At 37.9% G+C, this 10,968-nt stretch overlaps 1 protein-coding gene across 2 annotated transcripts; it reads right to left on the bottom strand.

Moving 5' to 3' along the window:
- Window positions 1–3,098: 3,098 nt before the first annotated feature.
- Window positions 3,099–10,918, bottom strand: LOC135152616 (mitochondrial metalloendopeptidase OMA1-like). Of its 2 annotated transcripts, XM_064093062.1 has the most exons (5): window positions 10,841–10,918; window positions 10,120–10,431; window positions 4,678–4,692; window positions 4,469–4,578; window positions 3,099–3,535 (listed from the first exon to the last, which is right to left on the bottom strand). In XM_064093062.1, exons 2-5 carry the CDS (start codon window positions 10,357–10,359, stop codon window positions 3,322–3,324), a joined length of 579 nt encoding a protein of 192 aa, XP_063949132.1. In that variant the 5' UTR covers window positions 10,360–10,431; window positions 10,841–10,918; the 3' UTR covers window positions 3,099–3,321. The 2 variants fall into 2 exon arrangements, with proteins under 2 accessions (XP_063949132.1, XP_063949131.1); XM_064093061.1 differs by lacking the exon at window positions 10,841–10,918 and having other exon boundaries at window positions 10,120–10,834.
- Between the last annotated feature and the right edge of the window lie 50 nt (window positions 10,919–10,968).

Here is a 10,968-nt window from a genome sequence, read left to right on the forward strand (position 1 = left end):
TTAGCACCAAAAAGTGTTTTTTGTTGCTAAAATAGAACTTCAACTCCAATGCTAGATGCATTTTGCATCCAAATAATTCCAAAATTAAGTAACTTTAGTCCCTCTCTCCTAAACTTTGTTTAAAGTTCACCACTATATATACCAATTATAGTTAGTTGATGATGTGGCATGGATGCATAAATGCATCCTTGGTTTCAAATTTAGAACCAAGGATGCATATATGCATATTTGCATCCAAGTATAGAACCCCATTGGAGTTGAGATTTTTAGCATTTGATTTCAAATTATAGAAATGGCACCACTTATAACATTGCATTGGACTTGCTCTAATGCATCTCTAATATTAAAGAACTGTCTCGCGAATCTAGTTATACTAGCTGAATGCTGATGAACAGAATACGGATAATAAGAAATATCCGAGGGAAACATATTTAACAAAATAGCATCAACAATAATGGCGACCTAAGTAATCTTAGAAGATAAGGAATTACATTCATATATGCAGTTCTTCTTCGGATTGGTGGTGCTAAGTGCTAACTTTGTTTGTTGCACAAATATATTTAGCTCAAAACAAGTCCCTGAGATCAGTGCATTACCTACTTCGTTAAAAATCCTTAATCAATAACATGTTCCTTCTTTCTTTCTTCCTAAATAGAGACTGCTTGTTGCATCAATTCTGGGTGAGCCATATACGCAATTCTTTCCTCTAGAAATAAAAAATTTGCAACTTTTTTCATCTTTGCCAATGTCATAGGTGCAACTTAAGGATCATAGCTAGCAGATGCCGATAATAACATCCCTATGTAATCGGCTTCATAATCATGCCTGACGACAGAGTTACCCTGTTACTGTTACTGAAAGAAACTAGAAGATGATCAATAGGATAGCTACAGATTCAGAATAATATACTAGACAAACACAATCACCTGTATGGGATTAACTAAATGAACAGAACGATCTGAAAAAATTACAGAGGAAAACAAATCAAGCAATGTACTATGTTTCACAAATGTTTACTAAACATATTATGGCCTACAATATGCTTACATTATTGAAGAAAAAACCGAGACATGTTTGTTTTTTGAATTTTAGGTAACACTTGAATGCAAAATATAATTGTGCCATGCCTACCAAGTTCAATACATATATATCCAATGACAACCTAATTATGTAGACCTATAAATTATGGTATGTCTCTATACTTCTTCCCCAACGAATAAGCACACCTTTTCTCCATTTAAGAATCTTCGGATACCTATGACATTCTATATTTTATATGTGATCCTGAAAAGAAATAAGCTTAAGGCACTGAACAACATCCATTGAGCATATACATCAGTAACATTCCGTTTCATCAGTCAATGGTCATAGTCACAGAAAAGCACTAATATGATCAAAAATAGACTTTTACTGATTTACATATATTTAAATCTGTGCTCTACCCTGCTAGTCCATATGTATGCTACTTTGGCAATTGATTCAAGCCTCTTTAGAATAATCAAGGAAGAAGAGTTCACGAGGAATAGAATATTAAAGTCATCAACAATGTGCTATGATCTCATGACATAAATGTGAAGCGATAAGAGAGTAACTTAAAAAAATATGTGCTTCTGTGAAGTGTCAAGACTGCGGCGAATAGAAACACCAAACATGCACATGTTTAAAGAACTACAATTTTTGAAATCTTATATAATTGACTTTGCTGATTTTAAGGATATATACACCTCCCATAAAGCTCCATTCTGCATTATTATATCAAATCTATCTTGAGTTTCATAAGCACCATCTATAGGTTTGTATAATCCTCTGTGGAGTCTCAATCCTTATAGGCAACTTCTGGCAGGTAGCATAGCAAGACAAATCCATATAAAAGACTATAATGCAAAAGGAATTGACTTAGCAGAAGGTAAACAGAAAACATAAGCAGTATCATCTAGCTCTAGATGGTGCAGCAGAGGTCAAATTATATTTGCAAGTGTTCCAACAGCTAAAGTTGGATCCAACAGTTTTCACACGACAAAGATATCTGTTGGTCCGAGCACAGATGCAAAGTCAAGTTATAATATTTTTTATATTGTAAATTGGAGGTATAAACAATAAACATTTTCGTTTAGATACTGAAAATCTATTTAAATTTAGGTCCGAGCAGAACTACACATGCAAAAAATGTCGTGATCATGTATCATATTTTATATTTAACTTTGAACACACACAACGATGCAAAATCCATGTATTTACATTTAGATCTGAAAATCTATTTAAAATTTAGGATTCTGCAGCAGAATTTTATTTTTTCAATGATTCTATTATAAGGACGGGTTCTTTCTTGAGCGGGACCCTATTATTTATATTGTATTAATTTATTATTTGTCTTGAAATAATTAAAAAGAGTTATATCATATTTCGTGTTCGTATAAGAATAAAACATGACAGAATTAGAGTTAAAGAAGAGTTATACGATGGTTTGCGTCTGTTTTTGAGTAGAACAAGTTATAACTAATAAAGATGTTTGTTATATAATTATTTATAGGGTATATTTATTATATTTAAAAAAATTTAAAAAACGGCAGCTTTAGAATGACAAAAAATACGCGATGAAACCAAATTATATTATTACTATTTATCCCTATGTTTGCTTTATAGTATAGTATAGATTTTAAATAGTTTCAGATTCAAATTTTAAACTTCAAAAGAATTTTCATTATAAAGACAGAAGAAAAGATGTACCATAACAATAAGTTTCATACTTTACCCCACAACAGAGTCGAGATAGCAGATTCTGCTTGATGAAGAGAATAGAAAGAAGACTATAGCCAAAATCCCAGCCCCTTTGAGTTTTTAGGCCCACAGACAACTATCCGGTAAATACAATTTTTCTTAAAATATAAAAAAAAGGTCCCTTTCGTCCCGAGCATTCCCGAAAACTACATGTTGAAACTGTATAAATTAAACTAGCAGAACTAGTTGACCTATAATACTGCATGTTTGCTCTCATATGCCTAATGAAAATTCTGAATTTAAAAAGCATGCCATTATAACGATATGCTTTCATACCTGCTCAAGCACACAAGCAAGAGATCTGATAGCAGATACTAATTGTGAAGTTATAAACGCAAACATCTTTATTTGTCATTGGATTATCAAATTAAGAACCACAAGCAGATTCTGATTGCTAAAGACAATAAAAAGAACAAGATAACAAAAATCACCACTATAGTGTCATCACATTAATAATAATAGAATCTGATGGCAATACATTGAACTTGTTTGCAGCAGAAAAGTATGCGAGAACACCTTGTTCTCCAACTATAAAAGAAATTCTCAGATGATAGCCCGTCCCTTCCTTCGTCCTTCATATATGTCGACTGCTTTCTGCATCACTTCTGGTTGAGTCATATGCTTTATTCTTTCCTCCATGAAATGAAATTGGCGATGCTCACTATCCGTCTTTTGCAAAGCCACAGGTGCAACTCGAGGATCATAACCAGCAGATGCAGATAATAACATCCCTATGTAATCTGCTTCAAGCTCATGGCTGTGACAAGAAAATCGTTTTACTCAAGAAAACCAGAATACAAAGAGCTGGGATAGCTACCGATTCAGAATGTTATGTGCTTCAAACTACAACTCATGGGACTAAACATTTAAACAGCAAAATCAGGAAAAGTAAGACATCTACAACAAATTAACATAATGTTCTACAACAATATAGTATGATTCACACTTTAGTAACATACTATGGGCCATAAAAGTTTTGATAGATAAGACGATTAGAACAAAAATCGTTCTGGTTGGAGGTTGATTAATCATTATATGTATTAGTTTAAACCTTGCGGCAGTCGCCTTCAATAGGCAACTAGTGGCAAGGCAGGAAGACCTATAATTATGAATACTATATGGCAAATCGAGAGATCAGATGTATTAAAGATTGCCATGAGTGGCAAAATGAAAGTAAACAGGGAAGAATAAGCCTTAAGAGTATCAATGAACTCAAAGAGTGATCTTACAAAAAGAGATGAAAGTTTATTTGCTTAAAAGTTTTTGATGACATGACAACCTCTATTTCTACACTTTGATTAACAAGAAAACCAACATTATCAATGTGTTATATTAGAAAGTACTGCAAAACAAAAATTACAAAGAAAACGCAAGGTACACAATTACATAAATATCTCCCAAAAAAATCGTATTAGACACTCTAAAGATTTCATGGCAACAACTCAGAACACGGGATTAACTGAGGATGAAATCTGACCTTAATTGGTAACGTTCTCTAGGACCGTTTCCATTTACTAGACGATGATTCAGAATGCAAGGTAAACAAGTAAACTAGCTAGTAGCTAACATTAAAGATCTGTCCAATAAATTGTATTATGACATTAAAGATCTATGCAATTGAATGTAGCCTGATGATATTCTCTCATGGGAACAAATCAGAACAGTAGCTGAAATGAGGAGGAATTCTAACCTCAATAGATAATGTTTTTTGGGGTTATCGTGATTTATGAGGCGATGATACAGAAGGCATGGGCTCCTCCCAAATTCTCTTTGTATATGTCGAGCAACAATATTTCCAACCTGTATCGACAGTAAACACAAGAACTCGGTGTTGATTTAATTAAAAATTTTATAATTAACTAGTCAAGACTCAAGAAGAATGCATTATTGCACATCTACCTGAGTTGCAATCGTAATTGTATTAAGCCACAGATAGCAGCATCAGCAATAGATGTGCAACACATGCAGCATAAGTTGGTAGTGGCTTTTAGCCAAACAGAGCCTTATGAAATAACAGGCTGCTGACAGCTAAGCATGAGATACAGTTAGAAGTAGTGGTGTATGTTTGTTCTATAAATAGAGAAATGTAGCACAACTTTGTAACAACTTTTTACATAATAATATACAGTTTACTTTTCTTCTCTCTCAAGCTTATGCACAGAGCTCTAATGGTGACATAAACTAGGTCATGTTCATATGGTATCAGAGCTCAGATCCTCGATGCTCTTTCACTTCCGCACATCATTCACGATCTAATTCGTAACTTTCTTGCTCTTTCTTGCTATTTCTTACTCATTCTTGCTAGTTTCTTGCTTGTTCTTGTTAGTTCTGTGCGATTTTTCTCGATTGCGTTCTTGAGATCTATCGTATTTGCATCACTTTGCATCGATAATTACAGTCTGAGTTTCCTGTAATTTGTGTTCATTTCGCATCTCGGTCTGGATTTGTGATTTGTCTTGATTTTCTTCGATCTATCTACACACTCACGCTGTGAAAATGAGGAAGACTTCTTATGCTAATGTTGTGATTAATGGATCCAATGTTGATTCTGAGAACACGCCTCATGTTGAAGTTCTGGCACCGAACTCAGGCGATCCTAATGATGTATCTGCTATTACATCCAATCTGCATCCTCTTTATCTGCAAAATATCGATCATCCTGGATTGGTGTTAATTTCTAAGAAACTCACAGGCACAGAGAACTACGGTCCATGGAAACGAACTTTAAGCATAGCTTTGTCTGCTAAAAACAAGCTAGGGCTTATCAATGGAAGTGTTCCAAAGCCTGATGAGTCCTCACCTCTTCGTGCTCAATGGGTGCGTGTCAATGATATGGTAATCAGTTGGATCTTGAACACTATTTCCGATGACATTAGCAATGGCATGGATTTTGTTAACACGGCTCAAGAGGTTTGGGAAGAACTCACTGGACAGTTCTCTAGCATTGATGGACACCGCATTTATCAGATTCTTAAGGATCTTCATGCTCTTGAGCAAGGTGACAAATCAGTGGAAATTTACTATCACAAGATGAAGAATCTTTGGGATGAGTATGTGGCTTTGGAGCCTACTGTTAGTTGTAAATGTGATTCTCACAAGCTGCTTGAGGCACGAGACCAGAGGAAGCGATTGCTGCAGTTCCTCATGGGTTTAAATGACAATTTCTCTGCTGCTAGGGGCCAGATTTTGATGATGGATCCTTTGCCCTCTATTGCTCAGGCGTTCTCTCTTATCAAACAAGAAGAGAAACAGCGTCAAAGATTTGTTTCATCCAATGCTTTTCTTGGAAGTGTGAAGTCTGATGCCATCACAACACCTACTTCCACTCCTACCAATACTGGTTCCAGCAGTGTGTCATCCGAGGCTAAGAAGCAAGGGTTGAAGTGCACCTACTGCCATAAGGATGGACACACTAAAGAAACATGTTATAAGCTCATTGGATATCCTCCGCGTGGTCGTGGAAAGGGTAAATTTGCTGGGAACCAAGGAGGGTTTCGTACCCATCCTGCACAGATGCAATCTTCTCAGCAGGCTAATAATGCACAGCAAGTTGCTATTGCTAACAATGCAGTCAATTCGCCCTCTCAACTTTGTTTGGAACAACTCCAGCAACAAATGGCCAAGATTAGCCACATGGTGTCTAACCTGACTGGTTCCTCCTCCACTGCAAGCTCTGCTACTCCAGAGGATCATGTTTCCATTGCAGGTTTGGCATTCTCTATGATGTCTTACATTCCTACAGATTTGCAAAATTTCTGGATTATCGATAGTGGTGCATCGAGCCATATGTGCTGTAACATTACTCTTATGACTGATATTACTGTGCTTCACACACCTATGCATGTTGCCTTACCTAATAGTCAGTCTATAGTTGTTCACAAAATTGGCTCTGTCCATTTGTCACCCTCTTTAGTCATTAAGGATGTACTTTATATTCCATCCTTTCATTGTAATCTGCTTTCAGTTAGCAGACTTACACAGCAATCTTCCATTGGCATCACTTTCACATCATCTCAATGTCTATTCCAGGTTCAGGACCAGCTGCATATCTTGGCAACTGGTGTTGAATGTGGAGGCCTTTATTACTTCCCAAGGGCTCCTTCATCTGTCATGCAACTGTTTCAAATAGTACTATTTGTAATTCCTCTGTTTCACATAGTACTGTTTCTAGCTCTGCTGTTCAAACTAGTTCTAAACTGTGGCATTTACGTTTAGGACATGCCTCTCAAGGTGTGCTGAGTCTTATTCCTTGTGTCAAACAATATGTTGCTTGTAATGAGTGTCCTGTTTGTCCGAGTTCCAAGCAATCTATGTTGTCTTTCCCTCGTAGTGATAGTCATGCTGTGAAAATCTTTGACCTCATACATATGGATGTATGGGGGCCATATCATATTAATACAATTCATGGCTGCAAATATTTTCTCACAATTGTTGATGATTGTTCACGTGCCACTTGGACATTTCTCATGCCTAGCAAATCTTATGTTTTTCAACATTTTAAGGCATTTTCTTTATATGTTACAAACCAATATAAAGCACATATTAAGATTGTGCGCACAGACAATGGTAGTGAGTTTGTCAACCACCAGTTTTCACAATTTTTGACGGAGCTTGGCATCACACATCAGACTTCCTGTACCTATACTCCTCAGCAAAACGCTCGAGTTGAGCGTAAACACAAACATCTTCTCGAGGTAGCCAGGGCTCTCCGGTTCCAATCAGGGCTTCCAAAACGATACTGGGGTGAGTGTATTTTGGCTGCTACATACATTATAAATCTATTGCCCACTCCTGTGCTCCACAACAAAAGTCCCTACGAGATTTTGCATAATCTGGCTCCTGATTACAGCTTACTGAGGTGCTTTGGATGTTTGTGTTACGCTTCCTTTCATTCCAATGACAAGTTTGATAATCGAGCTATCAAGTGTGTGTTTATTGGCTACCCTTTTCATCAAAAGGGATACAAACTGCTGCGACTAGACAACTATACAGTTTTTGTTAGCCGTCATGTAAAGTTTCTGGAACAAATTTTTCCGCTCCACACTGTGGCAGAATCTTCAAAAACTACAGAAACATGTCCTTGTGACTCTTATTCTTTTCTGAACTGGTTAAACGAGTCAGTACAGGAACCTATCACTGAGTCGTCAGCTATCACTACACCGGCTTCACCAGTATCCAGTTGTATGCCAGATACTTTTGGGACTCTTTCAGACACTGATATTCATGCTGCCACTTCTAGCTCTCCTGACTCTAGCACTCCTGGTTCTCTTCCCAGTAGTCCACAGTCAATTCCAGCAGTAGCACAGCCTACTCGACAGTCCACAAGAGTTAAAACTCTTCCCAGTTGGTGGAACGATTATCACATGCCTTCTCAGGCTTTTGCAAATTTTGCAATGATTGATCATGGCATTTATGATCCTGAAGACCAAGTGTTACAAGTATGTTCTGCAACAGTTGTTGAACCCACACACTACTATCAAGCAGTTAAAGACCCATTATGGGTTCAAGCCATGGAAAAGGAATTAGTTGCCCTGGAAACTAATGATACCTGGACTTTAACCACTTTACCTCCAGGAAAGAAATGTGTTGATTGTAAATGGGTTTTTAAGGTTAAATACCTGCCCAATGGCCAGATTGATCGGTACAAAGCACGTCTCGTGGCAAAAGGGTACACTCAGTCAGCAGGAGAAGACTATCATGACACGTTCGCCCCTGTTGTTAAACTGGTAACTGTGCGAAGTGTTCTAGCCATTGCAGCAGCTAAAGGTTGGTTTGTCGAACAATTAGACGTCAACAACGCCTTTTTACACGGTGACCTTTCCGAAGACGTATATATGAAGCTGCCATTGGGGTATAAAACAGTCCCTGGAGCTCGATTAGCCTGTAAACTCAAGAAGCCCATTTATGGCCTTAAACAGGCCTCACGTGAATGGTTCACCAAACTTGCAGCGTCTCTCACCTCTGCTGGTTATATTCAGTCTCTCCTTGATCCTTCTCTATTCACGTTTCGACAAGGTTCTACATTCCTAGCAGTTGTAGTGTATGTCGATGACATACTTATTGCTGGCAACGACATGAAACCTATACAGCAACTAAAGAATCTTTTACATGAGCAGTTCACCATCAAAGACCTCGGCCCTGTGAAGTACTATCTTGGTTTGGAGGTTAAGCGAAATCACAAGGGTATTTTTCTCAGCCAACAGAAATTCATTAGTGATCTACTTGAGGTCGCTAACTTGACACAGGCCAACTGTCTTTCGGTCCCTGTAGATCCCCATATCAAATTATATGACTCTGATGAGTCTGGTCCTCTCCTTGCCAGTCCAACCACTTATCGTGCTTTAATTGGCAAGCTTTTGTACCTTACTACCACTCGTCCTGATGTTGCTTTCTCCGTTCAGCTGTTAAGCCAGTTTTTACATGCTCCTCGAGTTAAGCATATGGAAGCTGTTCATCGTGTTCTACGATATCTCAAGCTCACAATGTCACATGGTTTATTCTTCCCATCAGATAATTCTCTCAGCTTCCAAGGATTTTCTGATAGCGACTGGGGTGCTTGCCCTCTTGATTGTCGTTCTGTGGGTGGTTATGCTTTCACTTTAGGTCCAGTTGTGATTTCATGGCGTTCCAAGAAGCAAGCATTAACCTCACGTAGCTCTGCAGAGGCTGAATATCGTGCTCTAGCAGATGCTTCTTGTGAAGTTTTATGGCTCAAGCAATTGTTAACTGAGTTGACACTTCCTATGACTGGTTCTGTTGAACTATTTTGTGACAGTAAATCTGCTCTTGACTTGGCTGCCAACCCAGTATACCATGCTCGCACAAAACACATTGAAATCGACTGCCATTTTATTCGAGAAAAGATTGCTCTGGGCCTTGTCCGTGTGCTTCCAGTTGCATCCAAGCTTAATCCTGCTGATATACTTACTAAAGGACTTGGGAAGGTGCCACATTGGTCCTGTTGCTCCAAATTGGGACTTACTTTTTCTACCAAGTCTCCAATTTGTGGGGGGGCTGACATAACAGAGGAAGATCACAAAGCAGGTCCTCACAAAGGGGGGAGTATTAAGCCACAGATAGCAGCATCAGCAATAGATGTGCAACACATGCAGCATAAGTTGGTAGTGGCTTTTAGCCAAACAGAGCCTTATGAAATAACAGGCTGCTGACAGCTAAGCATGAGATACAGTTAGAAGTAGTGGTGTATGTTTGTTCTATAAATAGAGAAATGTAGCACAACTTTGTAACAACTTTTTACATAATAATATACAGTTTACTTTTCTTCTCTCTCAAGCTTATGCACAGAGCTCTAATGGTGACATAAACTAGGTCATGTTCATAAATTGCTAGCTCATCATCCGTCTTGTAAGCATCAAACGAACCGCTAAACACTATAATGATTCCTTCACATATGTGTGAAGCACGAGAGATAGGATTGTCCACTACGAAAAATTCCCAATTTATTCCGTCCTTCAAACCAGCAGTCGTGGACCTGACATTTTGTTCTCTCCTCTTCTTAACAACCTTTATCGTCCCATCAAAATTTAAAACCCATTCCCGATCAGCCAACTTGTGGCGCATACCACTCTCCCTCTGTAACGCCTCGAGGATCCTTATAGTAATTGCTTCCACTTGAACACACTGCGGGTGACTCTGGGGATATAACGCGTGGCAATTATTTAGCTCCTTAAACAACATATTATAATATTCTCATATCCCGATTTCTTCAAGAAAAGGAAAATAATATATCCTTTGATTTGTAAAAGGCACAGTTTCGAATCTCCCCGAAAAAAATGTGACACAACTTAAGCACTTTTCCATAGGCCAGAATATATAATCAAGAATTCTGGGAACAGAGTAATGCCTAGTGCCAACAAATTGGTTCAGTGGGTTTTTAGGACCAGCATAAACACTATTATAACTAGTAGACCTGTAAAGTGGTGCTGAACCAGATTGAAACCTCAAAACATTAGAAAATCTAGCACTGTGACTGCATAGTCTAAACAGACCCATGGTTTTGTAATATGAAAATGCCAAGAAAGGAATACCTAAATAAACTCACCTTCAAGCCAGGACTCTCTGCTGTTTTACATTAGTATCAAGACTTGCAACAAATCTAGGACTAGGTCCACTATTCAGCAACAAAAGCGGAAGTACACAACAGGCGTTCGTTTTACTATAGTGCTCACT

This window comes from Daucus carota, chromosome 5, assembly GCF_001625215.2.
Source record: "Daucus carota subsp. sativus chromosome 5, DH1 v3.0, whole genome shotgun sequence".
Lineage (NCBI taxonomy): Eukaryota > Viridiplantae > Streptophyta > Magnoliopsida > Apiales > Apiaceae > Daucus > Daucus carota.